General features: G+C 38.0%; 1 protein-coding gene across 2 annotated transcripts in view; it reads left to right on the forward strand.

Annotated features, from left to right (window-relative positions):
* The first annotated feature begins 781 nt into the window (after positions 1–781).
* LOC142402135 (short transient receptor potential channel 4-like) overlaps positions 782–19,876 on the forward strand; it is a 28,862-nt gene continuing 9,767 nt past the window's right edge. The window contains exons 1-6 of one of the 2 annotated variants that reach the window (XM_075487642.1): positions 782–1,226; positions 5,784–6,013; positions 6,845–7,063; positions 12,003–12,143; positions 12,417–12,593; positions 13,392–13,592. In XM_075487642.1, the coding sequence (XP_075343757.1) occupies positions 5,855–6,013; positions 6,845–7,063; positions 12,003–12,143; positions 12,417–12,593; positions 13,392–13,592 (897 nt within the window). In that variant the 5' untranslated portion in view covers positions 782–1,226; positions 5,784–5,854. The other variant, XM_075487643.1, reaches the window with a different exon arrangement.

Consider the following 19,876-nt stretch of genomic DNA (forward strand, 5'->3'; position numbering starts at 1 on the left):
AAGGAATGAGTCTAGGAAGGAGACTCTATAAACATGTCACAGGACATTCAACAGCATTACACACTATTAGCAAGAATTTACAGCATCAACAGGCCTTTAACAGAAAGAGAGAATTGTGTTGGCAGAGGGTTTGAAGTATGACTAATGAGCTATAAGAAACCCATAACATACAACTAGACTCCAACTCAAAACATATGTATCCAGCACACTGATAAACCAGTCAGAAGGGACGTGAGATGTCATCTTCAAGACTTCTTTTTAATATTTGCTGTTGCCCATAACACCTGGCTTAACCCAGGCTGAGTGACAAAGGCCAGGCCTACCTCTACTCGTCTTTGTTCAACAAAAATGTGACGACATTTCCCCGAGTAAAATTGTGCAATCTCACTGCCATAATGATAGTAATTAGTAATTGTACTAATTCCTAAATATTCCAATAAATAAGACCATGTAAATATCCATCAGTTTGTCTTTCCTGTGGCCATTTTTCTTCTTTCTTCTATGAGAATTAAATAAAAGGAAAACACGGTGCTTTTGGGTTGTGATTTCAGGCAGAAATGTCTTGTAAACTGTTTTACATGTAGATGGTTAAGATGAAAAAAAGACGCAATAATTTTCGAACAATTTCAAGCCACATTGTTGTGTAATTATGTGGCTATTTTACATGTTAGTTTTATTTATTTTTTCAAAGTGAGTCTGGGTATCTGGCTGAGTTGCTTGTTTGGATGTTTTTTTCTCCCTCTTGCAGTGCAACAGTGTTCAATGCGTCTCCAAGTGCGCACGACCCATCTGCAGCAGCGCTCCGCAGACCGCCTGCCAGGCATCTGGACGCTCTGCGTTTATTTCTGGAGGCGCTGCTTTTCGCTCAATCACCCCCAACAGGTGGATTAAGTCGACTGGGCAGGAACATTGGCGAGAATAGACCCTGGGGGGGGAATTTGGTGCGCTGCAGAACCAGGTGTGATCTACCAAGGAAAGTTGCATGGTTGTTGCTCATTTTCGTCTACAGGATTTGTTGCGCGGTGAGATGAATGCGGTGTTCTCCCTCGCGTAAGACCGAACAGAAAACAAGATAAAAAAAAAATAAAAAAAAAACGGACCGAATTTGGTTTTACAGTGGATGAACGACCAAGTATCCAGAAACAAGAGTGGAGAATGCAGACGAGACTGAAAAAACAGGATAAAGACGAACAGGCGCCACAAGGCACCAACGTATCAACAAGCAGGTACTGCATTCATATCTCCTCTGCTGTCTCACATCTGGGAGTTCAAAATGCAGGAAGTTGAGCTGAAAGATTTTTCTGCGGTTTCCAAAAGAAAAACAACGATTCCATAAAGCGAAGCAGCTAAGTTCCAATGCTCCACATCTAAAGGTTTGTTGTTTGGTTAAAGTATAAAAATGAACTGTGATTTGATTTCAAACCAGATGAGGCAGACAGATTGTGAAAAAAAAAAGTCCATTCTTATTTACAACCATTTTTATTATTCCCTGGGAGCATTTCTCTCAAACATACATGTGAATAAATTTGTCAAGAAACGCAGGCACCATTTTACAGGCTACTAAGACTTGCTGTTAATTAGTGAAAACTGTCACTCTTGTGATTGCTTTACCCTCATAAGCTCAGGACAGGCTTCTCTAAATGTGACTATTGTGGCTCCTGTCTGAGCATTGCAGCTCTAAGAGTAAAATAGATATTTGCTTGATATGGGCTTTTCACTGACACTATAAATGCTGCAGTCTTTAAGTAACAGATGGAACTTCATATTTCTAAATAATGTACTGATTTCAAAAACTGTAATTAGAAGAAATCAGCCTATTTAGAGGGTTGATCGTGTGCTTCTATGTGCACTTTTGTATTTGCCCACAGATTTATGCAGATCATCCACACATGTGCTAGTATTTCATCTTGGTAGGTAGCCAAATTTTTAAGAGGCTGTATTTTGTGGCTACATCTGTCGAGTTAAACAACACTGCAAAGCAGAAAAGAGCGAAGCATGTAAATGCCAGGGTTGAAATGATTGATATAGAGTCACAAATAAAAATATGACAAATATAAATATGTTACTTCACCTGACATCTTCTTCATCTGTCTGATCCTACCAAACTACCTACCTACTTAAATTAAGTCTTTCTGAAGCTTTTCTGTATTTAACTGGCAGGCAATTGATTTTGTTCTTCTTTGGAAGAATATTGCTTACCACAGATACATGTAGTGCGACATGTGACAGATCTGTTAAAAAACATTTTTGTAATCAGAAATCACTTCCCATATAAGAACTAGCATCTGCCTTTTACGGGACAACATGTAATTAAACTGGCAAAAGATATATTTAGTTTAGAGTGAAATTATCCCACAAAAAACGTTTACAATATCATACTAATGGCCAAGATCTTAAATAAGGTCTGAAAACCATCAATAAACTCCAGTAGTTAGCAAATTACCCAGTGGAGCAGACCTTTAATTTTATGATTTTTTTTAAGTTTGATTGTTATTAGGGGAATAGCAGCAGTGCTGTAGAAAAAAAAAAAAAGAAAAAAAAAGGAACATGGGTGACTTGATTTGAAATAATGTTGCTTAGGAACACAAACTGGGGAGCCCCCTTGTGACATTGGCAGAAAAAGTATTATTGCATGGCAACAAGGTAGTATATGGCCACAAGATGAATAACGTGTGGTCATGGCGTGTGAATACTACGTCCCTCCAGCATGCTGTTATTCTGACGGCACCACATATTGTCATTTTTCCAGGAGCCTTGCAGCAGCAATAAGGAATACAGATGGAGCCTCTGGTAAAAATTGCCAATGTTCCAGGTGAAAGCAGTAAAAGAGTGCATTCCCACTGTGCTGGAATGGCCTCCTAAAGTGGTGCTTTTAAACCAAACCCCATATCCTTTCCTACATCTTGGTTGGCTTTAAGTTGGTTCCTTAAAGCCAACCTAATGGATGCCATGCCTCGACCTAGCCAGGAAATTATGCTGCTTAAACTTTAGATGCCTAAACCTAATCAAGTGAGACGAAAAATAAACAGCAAGGGAAACAGTCTCAAACTCAGATTATCACTTACTTAGGAGGTGATGGATTTAAAAATCTATTTCTCAGTAAGTTTATTTGACGTTAGAAAAAAAAAATCTAATTATTATGTTAGTCAGACTAAAACCATACTTTCAAAAAATCCATGTAAACATGAAAATGGGACCCAGAAGTAACAGAGGGAGAAGACATAAGCAGCAACAGATAGAATCACCATCTCATGATCACAAACATATAGTAATAAAGTGTAAAACATGTATGAAATACAACATTTACAAGTTGTAAAACTGTTTAATTAACTGCTAAACATACCAATTTGCTGCCAGCTCGTTTGTCAAATATGTTGGTTACTGGTGTAATAAGTCAAAAGGAAAAAATAAATACTAAAGAAGTGCCTTGAGATTATACTGTTGTGATTTGGCACTATATACATAAAACATAATTGAATTGAATGAGTCAAAAGGGCACATGTATGCCACCCATTTAGCATATTTAGTCATAATTTGGTCAATACATCCTGTTCCTATACACTTGGACAAGGACAGTAGTCCAATTAAGTGCTCCAGGTATTCAAATAAATGTACCAAATGACAATGAATCAATGAAGCCCCTCAAGAGGCCACTACTCTTTATTGCCATTACACCTGAAACCTGCCTGTAGTTGCCAGGATAGAACACAGATTGATCCAAACTGTTGTGTTTTGGCTGCAAAGGAAAGCTGGGAACCCCATTCTTTTTCAAGAGCCAAATCAGGAGTGCCTTCTTAATGTTGACACCACAGTAGATTGTATAATTAGAATTCAAATTGTTGGTTTTTTTTGTTTGTTTTTTTTAAAAACAGACTGTTTTGTCAGTAAAAAACAGAATCTGTATCTTGTGGCTACACATTACTAAAATATAGCATCAATGTATACATGTCGTTCAATAGCTGAAATAACTTGACATTATTTATCATGTGGCCACAGATTACTTAGCCTATAGTTACAGCTATGCAGTGAACAATGCACCCAAGTCACCAGGAAAATATATTGCCATTATTTTGTTTTCTGGAAACCTTAGTTATGCACAGTGTCTATATTCCTCATGTACTTATTGTCAGGTAAGGGTGGGTGCGAGGCGTGGAAGGATACGGATGCAGATACTTCAAAAACAAAACTTGGTTTATTATTCAGAAAACAAGGTCAAAACAAAGCGCGGCTGAGCCGGATGACTAAACTATGAAAACAAAACATGACTAAGACCAAACAAAAATAAAGAACATGACTTGGAATGACTTGGAATAACTTGAACGGTACTTAACTTTCCTGTGACCGTGACGGGTGAAATCAGAGTAAGGAAATCACAAACTGAAATGGGAAACCTGGAAACTAAATACTGAACGGAGTGACTGATAAATGAGTGCAGCTGAGAAACGATGGACAGGTGAAGTGAATGAAACTAATGACCAGAACATGGGGACTGAGGGAAAAACAATGGCAAAACTAAAACATGGCAAAACTTAACTAAACATGGACTTAAAAACTACGATATGACTAACACATGATAAAACACCAAACTAAAAACATGGGGAAAACCCCATGAACGTGACACTTATTGATTTTTTTCCCTTTTTCTTATCAACGAGCACTTATGCTGGGGGTAGGCCAGGTGTTGGATTGTGGTTCAAGTCCTGCGTGAAACTTATTCTTGCTTTTAATTTTCACTTGAATACCACTTTTTCCAATCATTTTGACAACTCAACAGGAGCTTTTCTTTTTAGCTCCTGTGTCTTTAAGACGTTCCTCTGGAAAAACCCAGCCTGCTCTGATTGGTCTGGGATTATCTTATATCTCTATCTTACATTTGTCAAACTGTAGAAAAAAGACTTTGCATTTCATTTCAAAGATTTCACTTTGATGCTTCTAGTCAATTATAAGAAGAATATAAATTAAATAATTAAGTGCATTGATAAAGCTGTAACTTCAACAATAGCTACAAATTAAACATTTTTCGTAACTTTTGTTACTCTAACCTTGCTTCTTCTTCAAACATTCCTTGGTGGAATTGGAATGAAGATAATTTCTTTCTCTCATTTAACCAAAAAGTTGTAAAATTCTTTTTAGATTCAGTGGTTTTCTCCTTCAGGACCTACCATGCATACGATATTATTGTTGAGTGTCCTCTTGATGATAGACAATAAGTCAAAATTTGCTCTTGGAGGGATCTTTTTCCGGAAGAGTGAGGGTAAGGCTATCGTGAATTTTGTCCAATTTCATCGAAAATTGTGTTTTCTGAGCTGCTCCGTTGTCTTTGCCACGAAAGACTCAGACTCAGACTCAGACCTTAAAATATTCTTATTCTTTGCATAAAACAGACAGCCTCTCAGTGGCTGAAACCATCCCACTCTAATTTACATTTAAATTAACTTAAATTTCCTAACTTTTTCCATGCATAGGTAGATGATATAGGATAAATTACCTCAGTAAATAACCAAGGACTATGTCTCTTTACTATAATTATACAGAAATAAAATTTCTGGCTTACAAACTGGCTTGCAAACTTTTGCCAGTTTGTAAGCCCTTTTAAAAGTTATTTATTTACTATTTATATATATATAAATATATATATATATATTATATTGTGATGAACTCCTTCTGCGTAAGCTCTTCTGCCATTATGTCCTCTTCCTGTTTTTTCATCTTTTCTCACTTGCAAAGGCATCCACCAACAAGTTTATTCTTTTTTCAAATGCCTTTATTCCTGTCCCTTCTAGTGTGAGCTCACTCGGCCTGGCAGCAGCTGTAGCAGTGTTCGCAGGGGGGTTGTAAGCTGAAGCCCAGGGAGATGTCACAGCTGTACTACCGGCGGACTGACAGCTCTTCATACAGAGACCGCATCCCGCTAAGAATTGTGCGGGCTGAGTCGGAGCTGTCACCTCTGGAGAAAGCCTACCTTGGAGCTGTGGAGAAGGGGGACTATGGTAGTGTCAAACAAGCTCTGGAGGTGTGTGTGCATGCATGTTCACATAGAAGAATGGATATATTGATCAATAAATGGATGAATAAATGCAGCCACTTGCAAGTTTGAATAAAGGAAGATTGGATGGATATTAAAGCCTTAGCCAGTTAGAATGATTTCGAGAAGATTAGAAGGTTGTGGGCAAAATGTGCAGCCATGAAAATAGTTTTTCATTTCCGATTAAATGTGGGACTCCTGTTTACCGCATGGACAGGTATCGGACCAATAGTAAAGGGCAGGTGTTTCTTTTTTTTTTCTTGTCTCACAGTTCCTTTATGGCCTAATCTGTAGTGAAAGAAAGAGGAGTCTGAGAAGAAGACAGTGAATATTAGTGTGAAAGTTATGTTATTCTGCTCCAGGTTTAATCGAACAGAATAAATCCCCATTTAATTGTTGCAATATATGATATCAATAAAGAAAACCTACCGTTAACAAAAATAAAAATGCAATCAATAGAAGAATAATTCTAAGGCTACTGGCCTCATGTAAGGAACATTAAAATTATATTAGATTTATTTGAAAACAATACATTTATGACCACAGTTTATGTCCTTAAGCCTCCAAGATGGCCACATGGCTGGTACTCCTGGCTGTTTTATTCAACACACTCTGGTTCCTTGTATGGTTGTTGATGAATATCTGCGCACTTAAATTTGCTCTACCAGATCCAAATGAAAGAATTATGAAACTTTTTTTGTTCTTTTTAAAAGTATGTTGAATCCATTTCAGTGTATATTTCCTCACCCAACAGTCTCATCCTTCTAGAGTAGCTCCTCAAAGCAACCCTGATTTTCACCCCAAACTTTATTCTTTCAGGAGGCAGAGATCTACTTTAAGATCAACATCAACTGCATCGACCCTCTCGGACGCACCGCTCTGCTGATTGCCATTGAAAACGAGAACCTGGAAATTATTGAGCTTTTGCTAAGCTTCAACGTCTACATCGGTGATGCCCTGCTGCACGCAATCCGCAAGGAAGTGGTGGGAGCCGTGGAGCTGTTGCTCAATCATAAGAAGCCCAGTGGAGGCATGCAGGTGAGGAGGGGACTGAGGGGATGGGCTGGGGGGAGTTTCAATTTAGAAGTTATTTATCTGTGGAGCAGAAGTCAATTAACAGAGGAGAGGATGGTCGGCTTTCATGCAAGAGAAACTGATAGATGGCATTTTCTACATCACCAAATCTGTATTTTCATGATTTAGTACTTTAATTATTTTTATTGCTATTTGAATTTCTTGATATTTAGATTTGTTTAAAAAAAAACATACAGTAAATGTTCTTTGTTCATAATGGTTTTACTTTGTACAAATGCACTCGTGCACCTCTTATAACATGTATTGTCCATCATGAAACAGTATATGAACAGTCATTTATATGTTCATATGAATATTAAAACAATGGTCTGCTTTATCTTGTAAACATAAAAAAATGCACTGCAACCTTTTACACAGAGGCAGCCAGCTGATGCTGTGTCAGCCAGTGAAATGCTGGTACCCGCTACATATCTTATGAGCTGCATGTAGTTGCGTTGAGCTTTTTATGCCATCCAAAAAAATGTACCTACTATTGTTGGCATCAACAAAAGCTAACACTTCGGGAAGCTGTCTCCAGAAGCCTATTTCTGTCTTTTGGGTAAGAAACAAGTTGTGCAGGCAGAGACTTAATGAGTATGTTCACTGAGAGAAAAGATGATGTATGATTTGTGCAAAATTATAGAATAACCCTTGCTGTTTTTTAATTTTTGTGAAAATTCAGAGTACTTTGAAAATGCAGCTGTACATAAATAAGCCCCTTCTTTGTTGAAGATGAGAGTGCCTCTTTAGAGCCTAATTGCTATAGTCAGAAAACTAGACAAAGCTCATTTCCATTCTTATATTTTATCTTGTCCCTGCCACACAGGCACGTATCACACTGGAACACAAGCACACACATTCAAGCTTCACCTCCTTTCTCCTTTACTTCCTATTAGCAGTAAAGCAGCATAAACCACAAAGGAACAAATGTGTTTTTGGCTTCATCAGTCAGCTGATGGGGACATGTTCCTGCTGCTCCTAATGTGTCACGTTAGAAACGGTGCATTAGGCTTTCTTAGAATAAAGTCTAATAGTGATAAGAACAGCGGTTGAATATATTAGGGAGGAAAGGGAAGCGCACACACACACACACACACACACACACACACACACAAGTGACAGCTCAAACTTGTTTAAGAAGTTGATGGAGAGAAGGCCAAATCAGGAGGGCCAAAAACTCTCAAGTCTGAATCCCTCGGTGACATCAATCAGCTGATACATTACCTCTTTAACTTAGTGTCTTTGTAAGTTAGCGCTTCTTCGTGTCACATGAGTAGGCTGTGGAAATGGATCACTCTAGCGCAACCAAATCACCCCAAGAGAGTCCCATTGATTAGATTAAAAAGCTGTCTGGGAAAAATGCATCCTACCAGTTGCCAGAGTCTTCTCTGAAATGTATTAATGTGGCAATTCATTTTATGCTTTGCAGGAATTGTGCATATTTGTCTTTCTATTTTGTAGGATGTCTTAATGATGCTTTTTTAATAATCAGCTTGAGCTTATTTTTCGCACTGTGATGGAAAAACTGTGATGCAAAAAAACACTTTCTTCCTACTTTATGTTTGTGATCTTGTGAAGTGAAAACCGACGGGGAGGCTAAAAATGGAGTACAATGAAAAGAAAAGTACAGGCAAACTTAGCTTTTGCAGATGCAAATGTTGCACGTTTAAGCCAGCATAATCGATATGCTAATGGTAGAACCCTCATTCTAATATGAGCAACACGTATTCATAACACAGAGGAGTGGGCTGTAATTTCATCTCTTTTCTCTGTAATTATCATAACTTCACATCTACCAGTTTGCTCTCTTCCTTGTTCGTGCTTGGGCACAGGCCAAAGCTGTTTGATGTAGATTATTTGAAGTCACTCCTCCACCCACGTGGAGAACAGAATATATACTGCAGCTTATTAGATCACCCTCCTCTGAGAAATATGACGACTCTCAGACATGGCTCTGAGCCACTTTGTGGAGCGACCTCTCTGAGAGTAAACTACAACATCAATAAGGGTCCGTGTGATCAGAAGACTTTTGGGTGCAAAATAGGTCACAACACATTTTTTGAGAAAATTAATCTCCAAATGAAAAATCCTTCATATTTTATCCTCTCAATAAATTCTCTATGTTGAGTTTGCAAAGATATTCCCAAAGCATATTACATGCTCGCCACAAAATATTTAGTTACATCATTTTAGATACATTTTTATTGTTATGAAGTTGTTGTTTTTTTTCATTTTCTGCTGTTTGATATATTCATTCTTCCATGTTCATGCTTTACCCTATTTAGGGTCACAGGGGAACCTGGAGCCTATCCCAGTCCATCACAAGTCAAACAAACTTGCACGCTCAGACTCATAATTTAGGATCACAAATTAAACACGGATGCATGTATTTGAACTATGGGAAGGAACCCAGAGTTTTGTTTTCTTATGTATTAATTTATTTAGCTTTCAGTCATGTAAGAAGGGAATATATTACGCTTGTCATTTGGCACTTCTTTGGACGTATGTGTTTTTCCACACAGAAATCTGTCATGGCCATTTATCCTCGGGGTATGATAAACTACAAAAACAAAAGTTGTTCAATGAAATAATAGAAACAAAAGCCACTCTCTGCGTGGCAAGACACACAAGATCCAGAAAGGCATCTACCTTCTCAAAGACCACGTTAATTTATGGCAGACTGAGGTGAGGTGGAAAAAGTCCTGCGGTCTTATGAATAAAAATGTTTCATTTCTATTTGAAGCCATGAACACTGCATCCTCCGGGCTAAAGAGGAGAGAAAGAATGCTATCAGCACAAAGTTCAAAAGCTAGCACTTGTGACACTGTGTAGATGCATTAGTGCTCTTCGTGGGTAACCTGCACATTTATGAAGACCCCATTAATGCTGAATAGTAGTTGCTGGTTTTTGAGTGAGATTCAATACACCACCATTAAGGGGATGTATTTGTTTCAGGAATGCCTTGCTTGCTTCAGCATGACAACCAAACCATGTGCTGCTTATATTAGAGCAGCATGTCTTTGTAGTATAAGCGTCAGGGTATTAGAGTGGCCTGCTGCAGTCTAGATACAGTATGGCATGGACCCTTTGGGTTATTTTTTAGGAGAATGACAGTCTCAAACACTTACAGAATATTTTTAAAGAAAAAATAATACAGTATGTCCCCCCATTTGTTTCCCAACACATTGCTCATATTTTTCGAAAAGTCAAAAGGTTCATAAGTGTCAACATGTGATATGTTTGTTTATATTCTTGATCAGATATAGCAGTGATACTCAATATTTTTTTCACAAGAGCCACATTGGCAGAGCAAAATCAAGGGAAGAGCCACTTTTACGACAACATACTAAAGTCCCCTTTTGCAAATATGCATTTCTACATATGAAACATCCCACAAAAACAGAAACAACACAACCAATACATTTTCAATTAAGACCACATTTACCTTAATACTGATGAGCAGAAGCTGGCGTGCATGTCCTTGACTTTCTTCATGTTGTATTTGTAGTTTGTTGTTGTAATCATAGTGAGACATTCAAGATGAGCATGGTTTTTGTGCTGGTTTTTGCCCTTTTTTAATTAAAAACCTATCCATGGTGCCTGCATCTTGCGCTAGCTAAAGGAGCTAGCGTGAACTGCGGTCAAGTGTGACGGTGGTTTAAGCGGGCTGCATTGCCAGGTTTAACAGTGTGCCCCCTTTAGGAAACACCATTAAGCCTTAATTAATACTTAATAAAAATACTTAATACTACAAAAACACAAAATTAATAAAAAATACTTAATACTGGGCAGTATTCGCTGTATTTTATTTGAAAAAATGTATTGTTATTGTTACCATATAGTTATAAGCTATTATGCAAGTGCGAGCCACCAATTAGAGCTTGAGGAGCCGCATGTGGCTCGCGAGCCGCGCAATGAGTATCTCTGAGATATATGGTTAAAAAGATTTTCTAATCACTGCATTCTGCCTTTCAATAACACATTGTTGCATCCAGTTGTTAAAAGTCAAGCTTGATTCAATATATGCGTCTTTGAATGGCCAATTCTCTTTAAAAAAAAACAAGCACAATTTATAAGTCGACACTGGTTGTAAATTACTGCTGTGTGCACATCTGCTTTGCTTTGAAATCCTTTTTCCTCAGCTTCCCTGGAAGTGTTGTTACAGCACAGAGAAACTGAGATCTTTCAAGCAACTTCTTGTTAACATTAATCTTTAAACACACCAGGACTAAAAAATCTTATATCCATCTGTCATGAGTCTGCCTCAAGTCAATGTCCTTACCAATCTCATATTTATCAACAATTGTCTGTCTTACGTTTCTCCCTCACCAGTGAATCAAATAACAGGCCTTCATTTAGGCAATAAAAGGATCCAGCTCACTCATCTGCCCACAGATGTGTATTCCCTCTGAATGATGTGGAAATCGCAGGATTTAGCTGCTGCGGGTGATAAGAAGTATAGGTTGGATGAGTTATTTTCTGAGCGTTTTCCCACTGGCGTGTGGAATACTGATATTTTCTGAGCTGCAGTCTGCGGCATTTACAAAAACCTTGATACAGATGGCATTTTATTAATCTCTTCAACCAAAGAAATAATTTCTTGCTGGTATTTGAGCTTTTTCCTAACAACTCCAAAAAGCTACAAACTGTTTTCTTAATCCTGTTTATTCCGTATCAAGTCATTGTATGGACCTCTGAAATGCACTCTGAGGTTAGCAAAATATCCCTCAGGCTCTGTGTTAAGCCATACCAATTACTTCTAACATGCACTGAGCGACCTGTTGATAGAAGAAAAAGACTAAATTGCCAATAAATCATAGGCCAAGGCCAAGTGTGTTGCTTTGAAAGCTTCAGTCTATATATTTGTGCGACTGAAGGTTTGTTTTCTCTCCTCTGTTAAAAGGTTCCTCCTATCTTATTGGACAAGCAGTACTCTGACTTCACCCCTGACATCACTCCCATCATCCTTGCTGCACACACCAACAACTATGAAATTATGAAACTTCTGGTGCAGAAAGGTGTGTCCGTGCCACAGCCACATGAGGTGGGTAAATTAGATACATCTCTAATTCATGCTATTACTTCTATAATGTTATTTGTATTTGTATTATTCATGTTATATATATATAGAGAGAGATATATTATGTAATTTATTATGTAAATATCCACATGAATTATAAGGTCAATATCCAAATATCATACCCAGACATGACAGTGTTTAGCTGATGCAGTGCTTGCCTTTCTGGTCTGGGACATAATCCTTGACTAAACACAGGGAAGCCTCATTAAAATGTCCACGCTTTGTTTGATGTTGCAGGTGCGCTGCAACTGTGTGGAGTGTGTGTCTAGTTCAGATGTGGACAGCTTGCGGCACTCACGCTCTCGCCTCAACATCTACAAAGCACTGTCGAGCCCCTCACTAATTGCGCTCTCCAGTGAGGACCCTTTCCTCACTGCATTCAGGCTGAGCTGGGAGCTGCAGGAGCTCAGCAAGGTGAGGACAAGAGAAGCGGCCAACAGTTGAGCTTGGGCACTGGTTGGTAAAACTGGATTCTAAAGAGCTTAAATATCAACAGTGTGTTAATTAATTAGCTACAGTATGTTTCCTTTCATAATACTATAATGAGACAGACGTGAATTAATTTGGTGGCAATTCATACAAATTGCACTTGATTCATTTAATTCAAATTTATATGAAATCAGAGCACTGCGAAAAAATGTTTATTTCAATCATTTTCATTAGTTTCCAATGATTTAGTAAGGCTAAATAGATGTCAGTAAAACGATTAAAGATGCTTTCTGAATAGGTTTGAAGACTTAACTTTTTTAACCTTTTTTTGAACAAATTCATGTTGCTTTTTATGTCTTAGAAGGCATGTAATGAGCAAAAAAAAAAAAAGGAGTCAAAACCATAGCTGAGAATTTCCAACTGCGGTGACCAACATGTGTTTCATACATAAGAAAAAGAAAGGTGGGACATGTTCAAATTAACAGTACATTATTAGCTGTTTGAGAGCAAAGTCATGACAAAGTTTTTTTAGAAGTAAACTCGGGCAGAGTTTACTTCTAAAAAAACTTTGTCACCCAGGCAAGCTGTCAACACAAGGGTGACACGATGAAAAAGATTTAAAAGAATAGTTAATGAGGGTGTTCCATTAAACTTCTCTAAATAACATTGAAACAGCATCATGATTCAAAATAACCATGCCCAAGTTTTGGGGGGGTTTTTTTGTTTTTTTTTCTTTGTGATACGGTATCTTTATTCTGTGTGCACTTTATCCGTCTCTTTTAGGTAGAGAATGAGTTTAAATCTGAGTATGAGGAACTGTCTCACCAGTGCAAACAGTTTGCTAAGGATCTCCTGGATCAAACGAGGAGCTCCAGAGAGTTAGAGATGATCCTCAACTACAGAGACGATTTCAATTTATTGGAAGAGGAGGGCAACAGTGATCTTGCAAGACTCAAACTGGCTATCAAGTACAACCAAAAAGAGGTAAGAGTAATGCATTATGTTAACAATAATAAGACAGTACTAGTAATAAAAGAGACTTCTGGTTATGTTGAACACGTGTAAAAGTGTATGAGTGGGTGCCATAGGTTTCTTTGATACTCGAAGTGCAAATATATCCTTATTGCTTTGGAGGACAAAACAAGAAGGAAACAGAAATAGTTGCTTGTTTGTATTTTGTTGTGATCATTGATGAAATAGAAGGGAAGGAGGGGATGTTATCCTGTTGACTGTTAGCCTGTCGGCTATCACACTCACATCTCAGAGCACCTGCCCCCTCTTTCACCTTCAGAGCTGTGTGAGTCTGCAATATCACAGATACAGGCTTTTAAATTGCACAATAAGATCCCATATCCTTTTCCTTGGTGTGCTTCGTGATGATTCAATGCTGCAAGCCCCAGGCAACTTTCACACATGGTCTTTCAGGAACACTGCCAAGCCTGAAGTTTCTGCGACATCAAGCCTAATTCTTCTCAGAGGTAGAATTACTGCCACTGCCAGCCATAATGATGTTAGATTAGCATCAGTTTAAGTCTCAGCTGGATTTTATCAGGTTTTGTTTTGGCAAGTTCCAGAGGTGACAAATATGCATGGAGAATCTTGAATCCAAACTAGAAGCTACAAGATAAGGATTCAATTCCATACTGAAATTGTAGCTTTAGATTTAGATGTTTACTGCACCAAGATTGTTTAGACATTAAAGAAGATAAGTAATCTGTTGCTCTAATCTTTATATGTAGTGTTTCAGCTGAAACACACTTGCATCATAAAGATTTGTGATGCTAAATAACAAACAAATGCAGTGCATCTACTTTTGTGTCAATTAAATAAATGACAGAATGTGAAAACATCACAACCAACATTTAACATAGCTTATGATTACCTGCTATCATGGTAAATCTACCTACCTACTGTACCACTACAAAACTATCAGTTGTTACTTGGGAAATGAAGATAGCCTCTATCGATAAAAAGAACAGCAAACTAAAACATATAGCAACTGACTTTTTTTTTTTAAAGGGATATTTTGTTTATGTTGAAGTGGGGCTGTGTGAATGACTAATGAGTAGTCAGTGTTTTACCTGCAGACCTGTAAATCTGGATACAGTGTGCCTGCACCTCAGACCTGCGCTCAGAGCACTCTCAATTTGGAACATTGCCTCGTAAAAATGCTCCTTTAGGGCCCCTAGTGGGGCCACAGTGTGAAGAACATTGAGCCTATACGGGGTACCTACTGTTGGCCCCTCTACCATCGCAGAGTGCGGGAGACATGTGGGCCCACAGTGTGCTGCCAAGATGAGGCATCAGTGGGAAAATCCAAAGTGTGAGCTTAAAGTAGGTAGACCAAATTAAGCAGAATGGGCCCTGGATGAGGCCCACTGTGGGCCCATATCATACCCATTAGGCTACAGGATGTCCCACTGGGGCCCCACATGTGTTGGCCCCACATGTGCCCCACATGTGCCCCACATTTCATAACGTAAGCAAGAGCCACAGTAGTGGGCTGCCTGTGGTGGTCCAAAAGTGGGCGCCTTTTAGGCCCCACCTGTGTCCCGCTTTAGTAGACTTCCCATATGGCAGCTGAAACCAGGCAAAAAGGTTCCCAGGTGGGCCCTATACATCCGATCTATAGTTGGTTTCTTGAGTTAATGCTCAAAGCAGGGGCCACAAGAATAGCAAATTTATTTTCAAGCATTTCATACAATTGGAGTTAATGCTATATTGGTGTTTTCTATACTAAGTCACTTCTGCACCAGGCAGTTGTTTACTTTGTCACTACACTTTCTCAACAGTAGAGCATAAGTGCAGTAAAATGGTCAGCAGTCCAAAATAGTTCGTAGCACAGTCTTGCAACATTGACCTTGTTAACTGATCAGTGATGCAGTGTAAAAATCCACAATGGAGTGTTCGCTTGAACCACTACAAACTTTTTTTAGATTTGAGTTGTTTTTCCCGAATAATGAGCTCTGAGTAGCTCATAGCTTTAGCGTTTAGCTCTGTCATCAGGAAACTGCTCGCTACTGCAGGTGAGACATTAACTACACATAAATACTACACACAAGCCTACTTTACAAAGAAGAAGAGAATTGAATGACATGATTTTTCTATTTGTTTATCTTTCAACAACCCTGTGGTGATGACATGCCAGTTACTATGAAGTCCCAATCCTAAAGCATATCCTATTTTATTGTTCATGAAATTCTAATTAGGACACAAATGTACAAATAGAATATAATGTGGATTGAGTAAAACTACAATATAGCAGCTTGGATTATAAAATCATTAGAAAAACTTTTACAGTGGTAACAGATCAAGTGGGGGAAAGGACAATTGTGCCATCATCTTTTTTTCCCCAGTCTGACTCGTTTTTAACGACAATTTGATAAAATGCGGGTTTTATAGCACTTCTACATTGCAACCTTGCAGATCCAATATCCATGTTTCCCCATCTCCATCTGTAATACAGCCAATAGCAATGCCCTCTTTGACCTGTGACTGGTCAACATCTCCCCTCATGATCTAATATTTCCTAAAATCTTAAAAGAGATTTGAGAAGAGGTGCAGAAGTCTAGTTTCCTCTCAGACCACATACATTTTAGATTTTCCCACTGAATTAATTAAATATCGAATAACTCTGTAGAACCTGAATGGCATTTCAAATCCATATAAATTTTTTTTGTGGAAAACAGTTTCAACTTAATTATTCCAAAACTGTTACACTCCAGGGATTTCATGGTTTTATTTCCATAACAAGATAAAAAAAAAAGCTTTCCCTCTGGGTAGAACGATTAGTATGGAAATAAGTTAATTCCTGTAATTACGTTAGTGAATTTATAAATTCGGTGATAACCTTCAGCGTGTTAAATGCTCTAGAGGGGTGCATCTAAATGATGTAGTATTTACCAGTCAATTAGAGAGTAAACTTAGGCTGGTAATGTCCCAGTTCTTTTACGACATATTTACAAAGTAGTTACTCAGTCCTTTTGGTGAAGGAAATATTGCCGCGTCTTCTTGCTACTAATGCGTGAGCTATAGTTTTCTGGTTCATTGGCGATGTAGGAAGCACAGTTCTTAAAGTAGGTGCAAAGTGATGGGATAGCTGCAGGCAAAGAAAAGGGTTAAATTGACTTTTTTTTTTTAGAGATGTAGATGTGTAGAGATGTTCTGCTGAATTTAAAGGTGAAGTAAAAATGACAACAAGCTAACACATCCCTCCCAGGAACAACTGAAATTTTGTTTAAACAGTCTTTTGCTGGTGTGCCTGTCTGTCAGAGCGGAGCCCATTTTCAGCGATCTCAATTTATGACACGGCTGTTTTTTCTCAGTTGTAGCACATCATCTGCGCACACTTTGGCAAATTAGCATTTTGAGTCACTGAAGGACAATTGAGGATTGTTCAAATGCACATGTGCTCCTGCTGCCTTTGCCACAGTTGTGCCTACTAGCATCTCCTCTCCCCAGCTGTGTTTTAATTATCAAGGAGATGTCCCAGTATGCCCTTCTATTGCATGCTATCTATAACATCCTTCAATGGCACCAGGACTTTGATGGAGATGACTGTGTCATGCTGTGGGTAACGATCCACCCAGCTGACCTTTCAAATGACTAATGTTCCAGCTACCTTGACTTGTTAACAATCATTTGAAGATGAAGTTGTTCTGCTGTCTCTGTGTGTTTGCGCAAGAAGTTTTGCAGTTACATTGAACGCATTATATCCATCAACTCCTTCTTTTTTTTTATTGTTTTCGTTTGAGTATTCTACTGCAGCATACCTACATCTCTGCTTCATTCTGTTGAGGAAACTTTCTTTCACAGACCATTTTTGAGATGTCATTTCAAGACATTGAAATGACTAAATTTCATGAAACTTGGTATAGGCGGAACATAGGCAAAGGAAGAACACATTTAAGTTTAAAGTGTGGATGAGTGTTGCAAATACAAATTGCAAATCCATTTTTGACCCTGGGAAATGCTTTCTGGGTGCGCTCTTTACAAATGGTATATGGATTGCATTTAAATAGCACTTTTCAAGTCTTATCAACCACTCAAAGTGCCCCATACTAAATCCACTTTCATCAATTTAATTGCAAATTATTACACATGCAGTGCTTTTTTTTGTCACACTCAAACACTGATAAATATATCTGGGGCAATTAGGGGTCCAGCATCCTTCACACACATGCAGATGTTTATCGCTTGTTTTTTTGACAGATGATCTCAATGGCAAATGTCGGTGTGAACCCTGTGACGCATTAAGGGTCAGGTGGACACTTACTTGGAACTAAGAGCTTGTTTTAATGTTCACATCATGTTGTCTCTCTTTAGTTTGACCTCTCCTCCTCTCGGTCATCGACAACTTTGAAAAAGATTTTAATAGTGCAGGCTGTTTATCAGTATTGCAGTGAGTCATGAGAAGCTTGCGTTTGACCCTTAGCAAAATGAAGGACAGCTCTCCATTTAGCCCTTTTTCTGTGTGTAGTGTGTGCACAGGCTTGTTTACCTGTCTGTATTTATCCTCACATTTCTGTGTACATTGCAGCTTTGCCACTACTGTGCTCCCAGAGCTTAGAATAGCAGTTCGTAATGATCTGAAGAGAATACTCCACAGGCCTACTGTTGAAAGAGCTGTGCTCACATAGAACTCCGTGCTTTGATGCCGTAGTAGACCAAATCAGATGAACATTACCTGTAACATAAACAATAAAATGGTAATTTCAAGGTGGGCAAGTACACTGAATCACAAAACAAGCTGTCTCTTGAATATTTGGAAATTGTCAAAGACGTCAGGCAGGACCGATCCATTTCACATGCTGTAGTTTCACATTGCCCCCTTGTGACATCTCGTAAAAACTGCAATTCAGTATTTCAACATGTTTAATGTCACCAGTAAAATTAAATGAAATTTCACTGTAAAAGCCACATGCTCCCAGTACATTTAAAAAACGTATTCACGCAAGTTCATTTTGATTCAAAACATCTAAAATAATGCTTTTTTCCCCCTTTATGACCTATGTTGAAGTTTTACAACTGATGTTCGAACATTTCTTTTTTTTTTTCATAAACTCTGAAATTCTACACAATGTGCAAATGTCTGGGCATCCCTGGTCAAAATGTATTTTTTTTTACATGAGCAGCTACTGATGTTAAGAAAAAATAATCAAATAAAACAATTTTAACCAAGATTAGTGCTTTTGTTTTAGCACTTTTTTTATAGTAGAGAAAAGGAAAGGAGTAGCATCCAAAAGTTTAGACTCGGTGTCTGATCTTATTTAGCTTGTTAGGAGATTTTTAATCATCAACAAGTGGCCAAATAATGCAGATTTAAAAGCTTTAAAAATATAGATCTTCAAACAGCCCGATAATAAGTAGGCAAGCATGGGCTTTATCAAAGTTCAAATGACTGGTTCCCACTAAGGAGGAGAAAGACATTGCAAAACAGCAAAGCATTTCCAGGCAGCCCTTGTATTTGAAATATGATTAAGAGAAATCAGTTAACATGATTGTTGGAGGTCACACTGAGGTCTGGCAGACCAATTTTCCATAAATGCTGCTGGTAGGCAAGGCTAGAAAGGGTAATCAAAATTCCAAAAGGATGATTTAGCAGACAGACTCACAGTGGTAGTTCACTATTCTATTGTGCAGCAACACTTACTCAATTTTGACCTTCATGGAAGAGTCATCAATAGAAGGTTTTTCTTTGTCTTAAAGTTCAGTCTCAAAGGTTTTGAATTAATTAAACCTGAGGCATCTGGGAAACAAGTTTCATGAATTTATAATACATATATATATATATATATATATACAGGGTGTATATATATATTTATATGTAAAGTTTTTAATCACATTGCATGTGTATTTCAGGTATACTGTCCATGAAGTCTCTTTACAATTAAAAAATATATTACAAAAGCAAATGAACAGACAAATATGTGGAAATGGTTACAAAATGAGGAGTAGATATTATAAGATATTATAATTATATTATAATAAGTTTTTTCAACTTATTTAATACACCTCTATATGGGCACCATCAGTTGCACAAAGCACTTCAAGACGGTACCCGATTTCTTGTTTGCTGTAGCATAGCTTCATCAATGGTAGCATCAGTGATCTTTTGCTTTAGATCAATGATGTCCCGTATCTTTGTTCGATACACGATATCTTTAACATAACCCCACAGAAAGAACACCAATGGAATGATATCTGGTGAATGACGGCATGACGGTGGATCTCTTCCATAGTTAGTTCTGTAGTTTCACTGAGTCTGC

This window comes from Odontesthes bonariensis, chromosome 16 (genome assembly GCF_027942865.1).
Source record: "Odontesthes bonariensis isolate fOdoBon6 chromosome 16, fOdoBon6.hap1, whole genome shotgun sequence".
NCBI lineage: Eukaryota > Metazoa > Chordata > Actinopteri > Atheriniformes > Atherinopsidae > Odontesthes > Odontesthes bonariensis.